This window comes from Pogona vitticeps, chromosome 5, assembly GCF_051106095.1.
Source record: "Pogona vitticeps strain Pit_001003342236 chromosome 5, PviZW2.1, whole genome shotgun sequence".
NCBI classification, from domain to species: Eukaryota; Metazoa; Chordata; class Lepidosauria; order Squamata; family Agamidae; genus Pogona; species Pogona vitticeps.
In genome coordinates, this window is record NC_135787.1 from 137,815,115 (window position 1) to 137,832,597 (window position 17,483).

At 39.4% G+C, this 17,483-nt stretch overlaps 1 protein-coding gene across 3 annotated transcripts in view; it reads left to right on the forward strand.

Moving 5' to 3' along the window:
• PDZRN4 (PDZ domain containing ring finger 4) overlaps positions 1–16,814 on the forward strand; it is a 311,285-nt gene extending 294,471 nt beyond the window's left edge. For all 3 annotated transcript variants that reach the window (XM_073000473.2, XM_078376859.1, XM_078376860.1), the window contains 3 exons: positions 5,226–5,327; positions 9,436–9,555; positions 14,636–16,814. In XM_073000473.2, the coding sequence (XP_072856574.2) occupies positions 5,226–5,327; positions 9,436–9,555; positions 14,636–16,162 (1,749 nt within the window). In that variant the 3' untranslated portion in view covers positions 16,163–16,814. The remainder of the gene's footprint in view (positions 1–5,225; positions 5,328–9,435; positions 9,556–14,635) is intronic.
• Positions 16,815–17,483: the final 669 nt, after the last annotated feature.

Consider the following 17,483-nt stretch of genomic DNA (forward strand, 5'->3'; position numbering starts at 1 on the left):
TCTTTAAAGACGCTGTTCCTGGTGGCTATCACGTCCGCTCGCCGGGCTAGTGAGTTGGCAGCTCTCCGTTATGACCAACCGTTCCTTCAATTCTTTAAGGACAAGGTTATGCTTTATCTGGACATCTCTTTTCTTCCGAAGGTGGTCTCCGACTTCCATGTAAATCAACCACTGATTCTACCAACCTTGTTTCCGTCTCTGGCTACTGATGTTGAACGCATGCTCCACATGCTCGATGTTCGACGATCCTTAGCCTTTTATGTCTCTAGGACCAAGGACTTTAGACAGACCAACAGACTGTTTCTCTGTTATTTTGGTTCAAAGAAGGGCTGTCCGGCCTCGCCGTCGACGCTCTCTAGGTGGCTCGTATCTACCATCACTCTTGCCTACGAGCTCAACCACAGAGATCCTCCAGAAGGACTTAGGGCACACTCCACCAGGGCTGTAGCCTCTTCAACTGCCTTACTCCGTGGCGTCGACCTGCCCGACATCTGCCGGTCCGCTACCTGGTCCAATGCCTCTACCTTCATAACCCACTACAGATTGGATATGAGGGCAAGAGAGGAGACGAAGTTCGGGAGGGCAGTGCTAACATCAGCTCTTCAGTGACAGCCCACCATCCGGTTAGTAAGCGTGCTATTCACCCTTTGTGTGCATTCACAGAAGACCACGATGAAGAAAGAAAGGTTACTTACCTGTAACGATGGTTCTTCAAGTGGTCATTCTGTGAATTCACACAATCCCGCCCGGCCTCCCCTCTGTCTGTCTGTCACTGGCATCTCTATCACTCAGGTACCTGTGGCGGACAAATGGAACTGAGGGACGGTTAGGCTGGGCGTGCGCAGTAGGGGTAGTCCTAAACATTGTTACTTTTCTCTTGCAGCTAGAGAATGTTCCGAGAGGCCCAACGCTGGCGCTGGTATTAACCCTTTGTGTGAATTCACAGAATGACCACTTGAAGAACCATCGTTACAGGTAAGTAACCTTTCTTTATTGATACATAAATTAAAATGTTCATCTGGTATGCTGTCAGCAGAGGGCATATGTCACACCACAGACTCTCTTCTCAAAGGAGAAGGGCCTGTATATCCTTTTTTAAAGTACTGTAGGTTTATATTAGATTAGCCTACTTTGGTCCTATGAATGTATTTGGGTTGTCAGAAGTCTTCCTTAACACAGCCAAGAATCTAGGGTATTTCTGAGGTAACCAATGCTTGGAAGACCACCTGACCAGTTATACTTCTGAAGCAAACATCTATAAACTTTTACTGAAATTCTAGACCCAGTTAGAATTTGGCTCAGAGCTTGCCTATCTTATCTGAGGCAACTACTGAGGGGAGAGTAATTGATTCCTCTTGCACCCAAGTTAGTTGCGCACAACTAACTAATGGCTTCAGTCTCTTATAGGTGATGTTTGGAAATAATTTTATTTGGAGCAAAATAATTTTATTTGGACCAGCCTTAGTGCAGGATGAAGCAGGATCATTTGCATGCTCTTTCTTCTAAAGTTCATTGGAAAGTAAAGCCCAGTTTACTGCTGAAGGCCTAGTTGAATTGCCAATCCCAAACTGGCTCTTTATAAATTAATGGTTGCCAACCTTTGGATTTGTAATAATTTTGGACTAGAACTCCCAGGAGTCCTCAAGAATGCCATAGATTTGGCTGAGTTAACTGAGACATCTGGCTGTTACAGTCCAAATACTTTTATAGGCCCAGATTAGGCTACCTAGTACAAATCTATTTTTGAATGAGAGGTATAGGCCTGTTTCCCTGTGAGGAAATAAAATGTAGATTGACATATGCCTTCTGCAGACGGGATGTCAAAGCTATTTTTTAATTAGATAAACTTCCACTGATATTCAAATGTTATTTTAAAGCCTTTTTTCTAGAGTTGGCCTGAGAAAGCAACAAATTTAATGCATCAGTTCTAATGTTTTACTTTCCAGTTCAGGAAGAGGGACAAGTAATCCATTAATTCAGCTTGGAACTAATGTTTATGGAAACATCTGTTGTCAAAAATATGACTTTTGAGATCCCTGTCTTGTCATCTACCACTTTATTTACCTTGAAATATATTGCTCTATATGCAGATGCATTTGAGCTAGTAAACACAGACAAACCAATTCTTCTTATGTGTACTGTGCCGTTTTCATTTACTTTTTCAGCAATACGTGTTGGTAATAGTAAACTTTGTCAGTGTGAATAACCCCATCACTGCCAGCCATTAATTCAACTTTTGTGAGAGCCTGCTGAATGTTACAAGATCAATCTGATTCCAGCCCACCAGTCTTTTCATATCCTCAGGAAACATCTTTGCTGGAAAACAGAGCTTTATTTCATACTTTACTATCTGCTCCGAGAATCAAACAAATCTCCGAAACACAATAGGAGATACAAGCTGCCCAACTAAAATGGCCCGTTCTTTGGAGAAATATAACAACTCATGGTTCAGTATCAGGGCTTGCAGTAGGATATGTAATTTTATGTCTTTCTATACTGGAGAATATGAAGCATTTCTTTTTTCCAGTTCACTAATCATATGGGCAAAAATGTCATGTCACAGTACCTTACTTTGACTGGGTGGTGGAGTGATACAAGTTGCAGGCAAAGATTGAATTCAGGCAAGGGTCTGTGTACTACACCACCTTTTACAAAAATTGATAAACAGCACCGTTTTTGGTGTGATAGGCATTCTTAAGGCTTTGTGCACTCCATGGTAAAATCAAAAATCTGTGCTAAGGCAACTCAAATGTGAGGACAAATTCAATGCCAACCATAGTAAACTATTTAAATCAAGCTTTTGACTTCTGTTTGGATGTATAGTATAATCTATTTTGCTTCTGGCACTAATTAAAGACATGTGACTCTTTCCTGGTTGACAGTGTTACCAGAGGCAATAGCTTGTGGGATCTGTAGCTCTTGAAATTTCTGTAGCCTCCATATTCTACCCTCTTTTTGAACAGGCGCCAGGGTAGAGCAGAAAGAAAGAGAAACTGTTTTATATTTGTCCTCCTGAAGCTTCTGGATGTTTTTTGGTCAAGTAAGAAGTTCTGTCCTTGTGATAGTTTTCCAAGTTCCCAAAATCTATTACTTTATTCAAGCACCCATGGCTAAAAATCACCTTCCAGCTTGAGTTTTTGCTAGGTATGTCCATGAATGTGTTTTTAGAGCCATGGGATGAGAAACTTGTAATTTTTTTAAGGGAAATTGAGAGCCTTAGGATGCTGGGTTCTGCTGCTTACACCAGATACATTGTTTTCTGTGTGATTCTAAGTATCGTCCTAAGTATTGTAATATGATTTGTATGGGATTAGGTTATTTTTGTAAAATGCCTCTAAACTGATTACAAACTAGCTATAAAACATCTAGTACAAGTGCTTTACCAACATAATCTCTGATGTGACTTGAGAAGTATGAGCCAAGATATGAGAACATATACTAGAAAAGTTGAAGGGTTTGGGAAATAGCATTGCATGTGTGGCAGTGTGATGTATGAGTTGGAATCTGACCATTAAGTTTAATGCAGAATGAGTTATATTAGGATGGGAGGTAGTTTTTATATTGGACAGTATGCTGACTCAATACCCACTCATGTGGATAACTCAGAGAAATAGGAGCTGTCAGTTTTATTATATAGGCATTATATTGAAAGAATTCTGGAAAAGTAGGATTCTCTATGTCAAGCAAACCTATGTATTCAAAATGCAGAAATGCTCCTTTAAAATATATTCATACCTTTGCACATGAGCTGTCTTTAGTACTTACCATGTAGGCATTCCAGTATGGCAAAATATACAGTTGTTACATTTTGTAACATACTGACTTTCAGGCGTAATTCATGTGCCATTATAGTTAGATGTGATTTTGAAATGTTCCCCATCTGAATTTCTCTTTGGATTTTCATGTTCTAAATCTAAGAGAAGAAACCCTGGTGAATTTTGATTTTACTTAATCACAGTTTAGCATGAGGCCCAATACAGCGTTATTACTTTTTCTATGATTTATACTCATGCTCTTGAAGATGTGAATGAAGCAAAGTAAAATATTTTTGCTATAATTATTCATATAGCCCATCACTGCAGGTTTAATATAATGATCTAACCCAGTGGTTCCCAACCTCAAGTCCTCAGATGTTCTTGGACTACATCTCTCAGAAATCCTGGCCAGCACAGCTAGTGGTGAAGGCTTCTAGGGGTTTCTAGTCCAAGTATATCTGTGGACCCAAGGTTAGGAACCACTGATTAAATTAATACTAGCCCTATAGGCTGCACTTTCAGGCATCTTTTATGTAGGGATCAGCAGCTTTTGTTCTTCATGTGTCTACCTATAAGTATGAAATTGGGAAAAGAAGATGGAAAAGACTACATATAGATAAGTTTGGGTGTTGCAATCTTTTGCAAATGAGGAGCGTTCTGCATTTCAAAATTGCTCTTGTTCCTAAGTGAAGGTCACTGTTCTTTGTATTCGTTGTCTGGGTCAACTAAAGCTTAGTTAACACGAAGTTCTTTCATCTTAATCACAGAGCTACATCTGGATGCTGGAGGGAAACATGTCTTTTTCTCTCTCTTTGCAATAGGTGTCATTTTTAACCTCAGTGACATACATTTGCAGCACAGTTTTAGGCACATCGAGTTAAAAGTAATTCCCCTAAAGTCAGTGGGATTTGCTCCCAGGTAACTAAGTCTGCAAAGTTGGTATGAGTGTGTGTGTGCATGTGTGCAGATATAAAATATTGAATGATTAAATGAAACAGCAATCAGCAGTGGCCTGTAAGTATTGCCTGGTGAGAGATAATACTACAGACCTCTAATTGGCTGCTTCTAAGCTTCCAGTATGACTGATTTCAGCTGTAGTATTACCAGTCTTGCTTCCACCAGCACTATTATCTCAGACTGACACTTCCATTACTCTGAACGGAGAAAGATGAACGTCACCTGTCAAGGGCTGGTTAATTGTGTTGCTAGATGTATGTTGCCAGGGCGCAGGTTGGACATTTATGAACATAACTGCTTCCTCTGATGTCCGCCATCCTTCAACGATCGATACAGCTCTTACTGTAAGCGCATAATTGAGTGAAGGCACTTACCACTGAGGAGGCTGAAGATGAGCCCATTGTGTGAGTTTCATTGTCCATACATTAACCACAAATGAGCTGATATTTGCTCTATATTGTGTGTTGCGTTGTGGAAATGGAAACTAATGTGCCACTTTCATTTGTTTTCTAGATAAATGGCCAAGATGTCCAGAACCGGGAGGAGGCTGTGGCACTGCTCTCCAGTGATGAATGCAAGAAAATAGTATTGCTTGTGGCGAGACCAGAGATGCAGGTTAGAGTAAATAGATGAAATGAGAGGCAGGATGATTTGGAGTGAACACATATTCACTGTCATCCATGGATAATGAACAGCTGAAAAAAATGACAGTGCAGAGGTACACGTCAAAGTGAAGAAAATTAGAATAAATAGTCTTTACTGTTTTGTGGCTCCAGATGTAAACAAAGCAAATGGACCTCAATTAGCATTATACTCCCAGAACAAATCTTTAAAATCATATCCACATGTATATGCATGATTGTCTAGTACTACTGGTAATACTGATTTACAGAAATATATGACATTCTTATTGATTTCTTGAGAATATCATCACTGATGTAAGATTGTATTGCTTCAGTCAGAAATGCTAGATGTGAATTGTTTAGGGATTGTGGCTTCCCATGCACATTATTTTCCTAATATTTATAGGTACGAGCATGGAAAATCAAGACTTATGACAGTGAGACAATATCCTATTCTCATGTTTGGCATGAAACATATATTTGAAGATATATTCCAAAAATAATGGTCCTTTTGTTTATTCAACAAGTATTATTTTGTTACTCTGAACAATTTCTGCATTTTTTTAGTTAGAGATATTTACATAAGCAGATTACTACAGAGGGTGAGAGAAATGTGGTAGAAAAATATCAGTTGCACTTTCACTTTCTACTGCTTTTATATTCTACTGCAAAGCAAAAAAAAAGAACATTCTGTTGATGATATTGTATCCATCTGTCATTGGTTCAGGCAAAGTTGGTTATATTGCCACTTGTCTCTTATGTTATTGATTTGATATTCTTCAGAGATGGTAAATGCACAATCTCTATAAATTATATTGACTAAATGTAATTCAATGTCATCTGGAATCCTTCCTTGACTATAGTAGTTACGCAGGACCACAGTATGAAGCATATATTTCCTTTATAGTCTTGCACATTCTAAATAGCCCTGATAAAAAGGAGCTGTATAGTAAGGCAGAGGAAAACAATATGGCTCAAGTTTATATAGCCTGAATGTGGTTCTTCTAGGATGAGGTAACTTTCCAGAATTATTCATGGTTTGCTGAGACATTCCACTTATAGGCTGTTAAAAGGGTTTTGTATCAGTGATGCATCTGTCTTTCTAGATATGAATACCTGGGGTCTGTCAGGAATGTGTTCTTGTCTCTCTTGTGTGGAAAAAGTGAAGAGAAAGAAAGAAAGAAAGAAAGAAAGAAAGAAAGAAAGAAAGAAAGAAAGAAAGAAAGAAAGAAAGAAAGAAAGAAAGAAAGAAAGAAAGAAAGAAAGAGATTCAGTACTAATTGGCAGTGCATCTCTGGACTGTCTTCATTCCAGTCTTCTCTGCTAGGCATTTTTTAAAGTAATGGATCTTCTAGACAGAGGATTAGTCTACTTTCCAACCCATTAAAATTAATTTGAATTAGATAAGTGATGGTTAATTTTTCCCATTGTTTTCTGTGAAACTGCAGTGCAACCAGCTTAGTCTAGATCCAGTTTTAAATGTTTTGTGAGCTCATTAGGTAAGAATTGGCGGGTTATATTCTAACCTTTTCTCCCATAATTGTTCTGAGGAGGAAATGGTGGCGGCGGTTATATATTCACTACCTCTGAGTGGGCATTATAGTTTATGACCAAAATCCAGTTGTAAGTCTCAACCAGAGGTAGACCCATTGAGTCAATGGCAATTTGGCAAAACAATACTTAATGTAATCCCCATTGATTTAGCCGGTCATCTCTGGTTGGGACTCATGGTCAGATTTCACCCTGTGTCACCTGGGAATAAAAGGAGTACTTAGCAAAAAATGGTGGGAGAATTACTTTATAAAAGAATTACTTGCCAATGTGGAGGTTGACAGATTACTATAGCTGCTTTGACTCCATTGTTACTCTGCCACTTAACAGTTATCCATCCAGTTCATTTAGAGGAGCAGCAATTATTCACAGGCAGAAAAAACATGGGATTAAAAAATATCCTATAAATAAATAATAACTATAATGGAGCTCATCTGCCATCTTCCCAAAAAGGATAATCTGAAAGTTCTTCTGTAAGCCTTTCCATCATGTCTATTTTAACTATGAAGTAAGTGTAGGTGAGGTTAGTGGGATTGGTCTTAGGTAAATGTGTAGGAACTGTAGCCTAAATGAAGCTTGTGAATATTCCCATGGTTAAAAATCAAATATTGACAGATTTAAATTGACATCAGAGCATTTTTAAAAATATTGTTGCTTTTTACTGTTATATTTGCCTGTATGCTGAGATTGGTGCAGTTACCTGAACTAGTGACTATAATTTTTTACTTGATCAGGAACTATGGGTAGAATAGATATACCCACAGTAAAAGCATTGTTGCCTAATAGTGGGATTTCATGTTTTATTTATTTTATATAGAGCTACTGAATAATATATATTACACATACATACACAGAAATGTGTGCGATTCTATGCATGTGCACACATTGTAAATATATATATATAAAGTGATAGATATAGAGAGTTGGACAGAGAAGTGCAAAACTGCTCTGTTCTGATTATATTCTTTTAAAAGACCAGTTAAAATAATAGTTCAGAAAAAAAGAATGAAGACTGCATCCTTGATTTTCATGTATTTTAGATTTCCTTTCCATAAAAGCAGAAGAAAAGTTAAGACACATAATTGGCTAAATCCAGCCGCTACCCCCAACTAGAATAGACCATCTGATGCAGGGATATTACCCTAAGGCTTGAGTTACCAAAGTCCTATTGATCCAATGGATCTACTTGAGCTGGGACTCACAGTTGGATTTGGCCATAGTTTTGGACGTATCAACATATGTGAGCCATATACAAGGAATGCTGGGAGATGTAGTTTTCCTAGTGCTGCTGACAAACTGGTCAACTCATTTGTAATCCCCAGACAAATAGATGAGAACTGTTGCAGAATAGGAACTAGCCACATGTTTGGGCCACCCAGTATGTTACCATAACAGCACAAAGCCTTGTCCCTGTAAAATCAGTGTTTGTAAGAGGTATGATATTAGGCCATAATCATGGGCTAGTGGAAACTAGCAGAGCAGATAGACGCGAGTCAACGTTATGACAGAACATCACAACTCCTTGGCTCCCACCACTACAGGTGCCACTCCAGTGTTTTAGCCAAAATGGTTCTCAGTCTTAGGTAACCCAGGTGTTTTGGACTGCAATTCCGAGAAACCTTCATCACCAGCCATACTGACTGAGGTTTCTGGGAGTTGCAGTCCAAGAAAACCTGGGTTACCCAAGTTCGGGAACCACTGTTCTAAGCTATTGATATGAAGAATGTTGACTTTCTGTGACTTTCCCAATGCTTCTCAACTAGTCAATAGTTTATTTAACTTTGCTATTGGGGAGGGGTAAGCATGTTCTTATGCATGTTAACATGTGTAGGGACATGCTTTTAAAATTACTCTGAAATTGCCAGTTAGGACTCATTCTGGTTTAGATGAGTCAGTGCCTGAGATATCTTAAAGTACTAGTCTGATCATTTTTATTTCTTTTTTTAAAAAGTATCTCCAAGGAACAGATGAAAAACAAAATGTGCCTTCAAGGTACCTTGTCAATCAATGATCCTTTTGCTGTTGTGGTCGCTGCCGTAACTGAACGTTTACCTGAGAAATCAATAAGACAAATGTGATAGAAATACACAATGAGACTCCTGTTGAGGTTCAGGCAGTGAGCTGCAACTCTGTGTTGGCGGCTGTCAAAGGTGGGTGGGGGGAACAATTGTCTTATGGCTGTGTATTAGCATCTCTGACTTTTTTCCCAAACCTGCTGCTCTTTGTAGTAAAGAACATGACAGTTTCACAATTATACAGTATTTCTCCTGAAAGGAAGTAAAAGTTACCTGTGTGTAATCCCCTTCATTATGGAAGAAAATCTGTGATACTGTTTCAGAAACGGATAAAAGGCCTAGCAGTCCAGTTTTTGAAATGATCGCTTCCCCCACCCCCATGCTTTTTCTTTCAAGGCAAACTCCAAGACCGCATTATTCCAAAGAGAGTCGTTATTATAAAAAGAACTAGTCAGGCGTTGTCATATGGGTTTCCTTTATTTTAGCATGCATTCCCCTATAACCTACAGTAATGTACTAATGTATTCTTTACAGCTGGAAGAAGGATGGCTGGATGATGAAAGGAGTGAATTCTTAGAGGAGTTAAACTTGGAAATGCTGGAAGAACAACAACATCATGAACTACAGCAGTACCCCAGCATTGAAGTAGAGCAGGTAAGGCCTGACATAGAATGTAGGGACAGAAATGTAGCTCTAGGTGCATGTGCAACTTTTAAAAATCCATGAACAAGGAGTTAAATTATAAATTTAGAAATTAAACCTCTGGGGTTTACCAGAGCACTGCCATGGCAGCAAATGAGGGTATTTGAAGTACAGCAATGTAGTGTCACAAGGAGAAGAATTTTTATGCCATGTTGTGTTCCTTACATGTTAACATATCACCATGTTAATTTAGTTTATCCCTTCAGAGCAACTCCCTACTATTACATAAATATTGCCTCCTCTTTTTAAAAAGAATATAGATCCAGTATTTGTGTGCATTCTTGCTTCAGCACCTAAGCATATATTTTCCTGGATTTTTTTCTACTCTCTCCGGAAATAGTAGGTTAGAAGCAAGCATGCTTTCGGCACAGGGACACATGTGCAAACCAAGGCCTGAATGTCATGCCTCTGTCATGGGCTGACTGGGTTTTGTCCACTCTGACCCACTTTCATGCCCCTGATGGCTTCATTCGCGTGCAAAGTCCCAGCAAGACAGGGATTGCATGTTTGTGCTGCCTTTTTTGTACATTATTGATTTTATTTGCATGCACTTGGGTGTAGAGGGAGGCAATAATTAATTACCTCCTTCATGAACTGGGAGGTCCACTTAGTAAGCCCCACTGCCTTGGCTTCAATGTCGTTTGCAAGAAGTATTGCCTGGTAGGGTGACGTAAGGCAAGACCAAGGGTGAAAATAGGGGTTGGAATGGTAATCTTGGCACCATGGGGATACACTTTTTCCATCCCTGATGATATTCTTGGATGATACCTTGTCAAGAAAGGGAAATTTGGGGTTTTTTATTCCACAATCCCACAGTCAGCATGGCCACTATTGGCCATCTCTGAGTTTTGCCATAATCTTTTTTTAATTGCTTTGTGTGATGTTTACCCTCATGGCCTCTGCTTATTATTCCCTCACAAAGGCACACATCACGTTCTCTTCTCACTGCCATCAGTGGATTACTTCAATCCATAATATAAATGATGTATATCAGAACACTTGTCTTGTGAACAGAAACAGAATTTATTTATTGAAGTGAAGCAGAATGAGTAATAACAGACTTTTTCAGATATTCAGTATACATAATTCATCAACAGTTCCCTCAGCACATAGGGTTTTTTTTGGCTTGCAATTTCATTACCACCCTCTCTACCTATTTTTCTAACCAGCCCTATCTCTCTGAATAACTAATCCTAACTATCTGACTAACCAGCCTTATCTGACTCCTCCTTCTCCTGCCAAGCCTCATGTAGCTGCTGACTCTGCCTCTCCAGCCGTCTCATAGGTTCATGCAAATCAGTTCATGAATATGAATGACATGGGCGGTCGCCACACTTTGAAAGTTGCTTAAGACTCTAAAATGGAATGAAAGTACTTTAGATAAATTAAATGAACAAGTAATAGTGCTAGAGGTATAGCACAGAGAAATCTAAGATTATTAAGCATTTTGAAAGACCCTGCAGAGACAGATAAATGCATTTATGAACTAAGAATACTTCCTTATATTGCTTTTGGAGATGGGCATGAACCATGGTTCAGAGGTTTGTGCCGGTTTGTATGCAGAGCACCACAGGTGCCACACATTCCCTTATCCTGCACCCCCAGCCAATGATCCACTGACCAGCTGGCACACACTTCTCTCCTTCTCCTCCTCTTTGGCTGTTCAACCAGTCCCTCGCAGGAGCACCAGTCTGCTTATCCTGCCTCCTTGTCTGAGTGGGTGATTAGCCTAAGAGGTGGGGCAGGGAAGCCCATGCTCCTGCCAGAGTTAGGTTGAACAGCTGAAGAGGAGTGTGTGTTGGCAGGGAGGTGGGGGATCCAGCCCAGGAGAGAGGGGAAAGGCACACATGGTACCTGTTTTGTCATGCATACAAACCAGAACAAACCTCCAAACTGAGATTTGCGCTCATCTCTAATTGCTTTTATGGTACAATTGCCCTGCCTCAAATGAGTCATTTTGCATGGGGTCCAGATGATATAATCTCTCCTATTATAACCTTCCATATTTTCCCACAACTTCTCTTTATTTTTTCAACCTGGAAAAAGTCCTGAAGTGAGGAAAAGACAGAACTGTTGCACTGTACCTTTTTTCTGGTGATGGTAAGAAGCAGTTCTGGCTGAACATTTCACACTGAGAATTTTAAAAAGCTGGGTTCTTTGATTTCCTCTCCTCCTCAGGGCCCTTTTTTGTTCTATTTGGATCGTTCCATATTGCCGTAATTTCTTGTGAACTATGATTTGGCACACTCCCACTAATATTCATAAAATGAGTTAATTAGTGGTATGAAATATTGCAATTTGTACTCATAATTAACAATTAATTTGCATGTTCCCCGTGAAATTTGTTTAGTTGGAACATGGGAAGGAAACATTGTAAGAAATGGCTTGTCCTGTCAATGTTACTGTGTTACAAGTGCATAAATACATGCCAATTAGGTTTATTACAAGTATGTCAAAGAGCCAGATCATTACTTTCCATACCACCTTATTATATGTTTTCATCTCATGGTATCAATTTGTGTATGTGTGTGTGCTGTCAAGTCAACTCTGACTTATGGCAACCCTTTTCAGGATTGTCTAGATAGAGAATACTTAGAAGTAGTTTACTATTCCCTTCTTCCCATAGCCCTGGGACAGTGCAGCCTCCCCAAGGCCACACAGGCTATTTCTTCTCCCTGGAGGCAGAATGAGGAATTGAACTCCCAACCTCTGGCCCCACAATCAGATACCTAACTCACTGTACTATGAATACCTAATCATATCAGAGTGGTATTGGATTTGAATCATTACATATGGTACCTCTAGGAAATACTCAGAAAACCTATAGTTTGCACATCATAAGAATTATTTGTCCTGTGGTGTTGATCATGATAGACCATCAGCTGGAAATAGCCACTGAGAGGAAAATCATACTATGCATAACTATTCAACTGTCCATGTTTGTTTCTACAAGGACATGTTAAGTGTGGGTTAGTGGAATATAAAATATACATACTTTAATGTAAAGAATATGGATTGGTGCTGAAGAAGTTGTTGGCCTCCAATTTATAAAGTTCATGCTGTAGCCAGCCCATGTTATGCTAGAACCTGTACAGTGGGTTTCATGATCCTTCCATTACCCCAGCTTTGAATCAAGATGTCTGGAGTGGTGGATCACAATCATCACTTAATTTCAACAGGACTCCCACAAAGCTCCCATGAAATCTGAAAAGCAATATATAAAACAAGAACTTCACTAAGCTTCTGTTGAACAGGTATCACACTTCTGAGGCAAATCCTTTCAAGGACTGAGACCATGACAACAACATGAGTTTAGGCCCTTCACTTTACGTCTGCAAAACTTGCAAACTTTAGAAAACTGCTGACAGTTGAACAATGGGTGGGCGGGAGAGACACAGCAGGTGTCAAAACAACTGCACAATGCTGCTAGGGTATTGGCACATGCATGGAATTCCCTCAAACCCTCAAGCTGTTAGTGACACGTGGCATTACTACCTCCACACTATGGCTAACAGAGGATCAAGCAGACACTGTTGCCAGTTGCTGACTTCATTTTAAATTCAGTTTACACTCCCCCAGTCTTTAATTGCATTGTTTTCTAACTGCTGTGGCTTACTGGCATCAGTTTCTTCCAACAACACTGCACAAAAGACTAGCTAGTGGGCTTGGGCTCTTGAAGGTAATAATGAAGCTTTATATGTATCTCTTTAATTCCACCCCCACCCCACCCCTGTTCACCATTGTCTTTCAAGAATCTAGAGTCTGTACACAAAAAAATAGCAATTGCTAATAGAATAGTCCCAGAGAATTCGCCCCCACTGCATTCCCCCATCACTTATTATTACTAGCCATTATACTTAATTATGCAATTATTTGTATTAAAGGATTTGCTTGGCACATTGTGCATTTACCATAAATAGTTAGCATTAGAGGTGCAATAAATCAGTACAATTAATGGAATACAAGTTAAGAGAAAGAGACAGAAATATTTGACATAATGCCTGAAGCATGCAGAATATTTTGTTCCAACTATCGTGGAGACTAAACTACCTGCTTTCCAAAGGAAAATACAACTAACTGATACAGAAATCCCCTTGCCGGTGTCTTTGAAACAGATTAAGCACTTCCTGCAAAATCATTAGGACAGCAGGAGATTAAAACAAAGGAAAATGTGAGTCCAGTACATTGTATAGACTGGCAGCCATCACCGACAAATATGTTCTGTTCAAATTTGGCAGGTAAACCACCCTAAGCTCTCAGCTTCTGACACTCAAGTTATCAACAGTATGTAGAATTTCTCTCACTCTATGCAGCAAATATTGGACTTGTTTTTCAGCAAAGCTAATCACCGTTGCAGTTCCTGCTGGAACAATGCCAGTGGATGCACACATGTATCTTGTCGTAGTACAAGAGGCTCAAATAGTAATTCCATTTGTAGCACAATTCTAAGGAACAATGCGGAGATAATACAACATGCCCAATTTCAGTTATGAATGTTGCTGTTTCAGAGATAAAACAAGTATCTGAGACTAATTTTGTTAACTGAGGTCTCAGAACACATCAGTAAGGTGGGATTTGAATCCAGTTTTAGTAATTATGTACCGTCAAATTGATTCAGATTTGATAGCTCCACTTCCAGTGTTTTCTACGTGTAAAGCACTCAGATGTGGCTTATTAGTTCTTTCTTTCGGTGATTGTCTGTGACCATGCAGCTTGTCCAGTGCGACATAGGTAGCAGAGCATGTAACTCCATCAGCCACAAATGCTCCAGCTGACCTCATCTGGCCCCTTTGCCAAGAGGCACAACAGAAATTTGATCTCTGCATCCAAACCTTCAAACTCACTAAGCTGTACCAACCACTGAATCCAATTTACTCTAATACAAATTCAAAGTGCTTTACTTGATGTATAATGCCATATTGATTTCCAGAAACATACAGGGGCTTCTGGAAGCCTTTTAAAGAAAGAGAAATGAAATGTAACATCATATGACCTATAACCTATGCTAATTGTAGACCCTTTGATTTTACAGCCAAAGAAACATGAAGAAGAAGATGGCACCACAGATACTGCTACCTCATCATCTAATAACAATGAGAAGGATAGTGGAGTGGGCCCTACAGATGAGAGCCAACGTAATGACGAGAGCTCAGAGCAAGAAAATCCACCCGAGGACCAGAATAATTCAACCCTGCAGAGCCAACAAGAACTTGAACAGAGCCAGGACTCTTTGGGAAGCATCAAACCACAATGCAACAAAACCCTAGTATCTGGGGAATACATTGAATCTGATTTTATTGATAATCAGGAAGAGGACTGTGAAAGGTTTCGTCAGCTGTTGGAGCTCAAATGTAAGATCCGAAATCATGGAGAGTATGACTTGTATTACTCAAGTAGCAGGATAGAGTGCAACAGAAGGCAAAAAGATGGAGTTGAGCATGAGCTTCAGCTGCTCAATGAGGAACTGAGGAACATTGAGCTTGAGTGTCAGAGCATTATGCGAGCTCACCGTCTTCAGAAAGTAAAAGATGAGTATGGTGACATTTGGGCACTGCATGGTAACACATTCAGGAATTATAACACTACTATAGACCTTCAAGGGGGAAAACTTGATGACATTTTAGAGCATCCAGAGAAATCAGACAAAGATACTTCCAGTGCTTACAATACAGCAGAGAGCTGCAGAAGCACTCCACTGAATGTAGAGCGATCTCCTGATAGCTCCCTTCAGCGCATGATTAGTATCACCAACAGGAAAAACCTCAGGAGTACCATTGTGGCTAATCAGTTGTCTTCAAGACAAATGAGCAGGGAGACAGCCCCAAACCAAACCAAAACTATCGAACAAAATAGCTCTGTTGAGGAAAAGGAGACTGTTTCAGAGAGCAGCAAGTCAACAGAGCAAGACAAGCAAAGCCCTGAGCATATTCCTTACTTATCCCCGTATCATAGCTCCTCATATAGATATGGAAATATACCTGCACATGCTAAGCATTATCAAAGCTATATGCAATTGATACAACAGAAATCTGCTGTGGAGTACGCCCAAAGTCAGCTTAGCCTGGTGAACATGTGCAAAGATTCACAGAGGTGTCCAGAGCCGAAGATGGAGTGGAAAGTAAAAATAAGGAGTGATGGGACAAGGTATATTACGAAAAGACCTGTCAGAGACAGACTCTTGAAGGAACGTGCCTTAAAGATTAAAGAGGAGCGCAGCGGGACGACGACGGATGATGACACAATGAGTGAAATGAAGATGGGTCGTTACTGGAGCAAAGAGGAGCGGAAGCAGCATCTGGTGCGAGCCAAGGAGCAGAGAAGGCGCCGGGAATTCATGATGCGTAGCCGGTTAGAATGTCTTAAAGAGAGCCCGCAAAGTGGCAATGAAGGGAAAAAAGAAATTAACATCATTGAACTAAGTCACAAAAAGATGATGAAGAAGAGGAACAAGAAGATCTTGGACAACTGGATGACCATCCAGGAACTTATGACACATGGTGCTAAATCTCCAGATGACACAAGAGTGCACAATGCTTTTTTATCAGTTACTACCGTATGAATACATCTATTCTGGAAAAAAATGTCTACTACCAGTTTTGGTAGTGTACAATTGCCTCGTTCAAAGTGGCATTTTCAAATATATTTTGTGACAGTTTATAGTTTGATCTTTTTTGTAAGGAAATTACTTGGTAATTTTACATTTGCTTTTCATACAATAGTATTTTCTTTAACTGGTAATTTTGCAGTCTTTCTTTACTCTGTGGTATATTCCTAATGTTCATTTCTATTTTAAAAAAAATAACTTTTAAAAGGGGGGGACCAATTACTTTCGTACTGAATTTTGGAGATTAATACTTGGGTCTTTTTTTCTAGTTTCCTTTTTTAATACTTTACTACAACTGCAATGCCAAAACAAAATGCTTTATACCTTATTCTTGCTTATTGGCAGCTTAATTTTTTTAATGTTGTTCATTCCATCTGTTCATAAACCACATGCCACATCTCTTCATGATGCTTCAGAAAGACATTCTGTCCAACAGCACATTGTACAGTATATTCACTTTTTAAATTGGAATTGTCTTTGTCCAAGTACAGTGTTGGTGAGGAATTCTCCCGTGATATGTAATGGCATTGGTTGTGTAGGTAGATAATGTGGTAATTGTGAAGATCAAAAGAGAAATAAATTATTTCTTATCTGTAAGAAAAAATAATGAAGAGGTGCTTTGATTTTAATTTGAGTTGCTCTTGCATACATAATATTTGGAAAGCTATGCTAAACATGTTAAAGATGTGGATTTATATATACATAATGGACATGCACGTGAATCCTTATTTACTCAATTCTCTAGGTTTTTGGCAGATTTCCCATAATGTTGCTGTGTTGGACCTACATCAAGTTATGGCACGGGACACAGGACACATCCATTAGTTAGTTCAAAGTTTGTTGTTAAAAGTGCAATCATATTTATGTTTACTAAGAAGTGAATCTCACAGAGATTAAGGCAGCTTGCTCTCAGGAAAACAGCTGTAGGATTACAGCCATTGGCCAGGATCCACTGGACTTAGTTTTTTGATTGATAGATCTGCTGCTGTTACAAGTACCTGGAAGGGGCAGTCTCTCTTTCTGCTTCATGCCTTCCCCATACACCCTTGTGGCAATGAGCCAAGGGCTTATTTCCATAAAAGGCCTGGGATTTTTTTAAAAAAATAAACAATAAATATGCACATGCTACAATAAAGAGCAACAAATTTCTCCTCTTTCATTGTTTACTCAAATCTGCCCATCATCTCTTCTTATAATTCCTCCATTAATATCCCTATGTGTGCCCAGAGGTTGTTTCTCAACAGATGGGACATTGATTCTGTACCTAGGAACTATG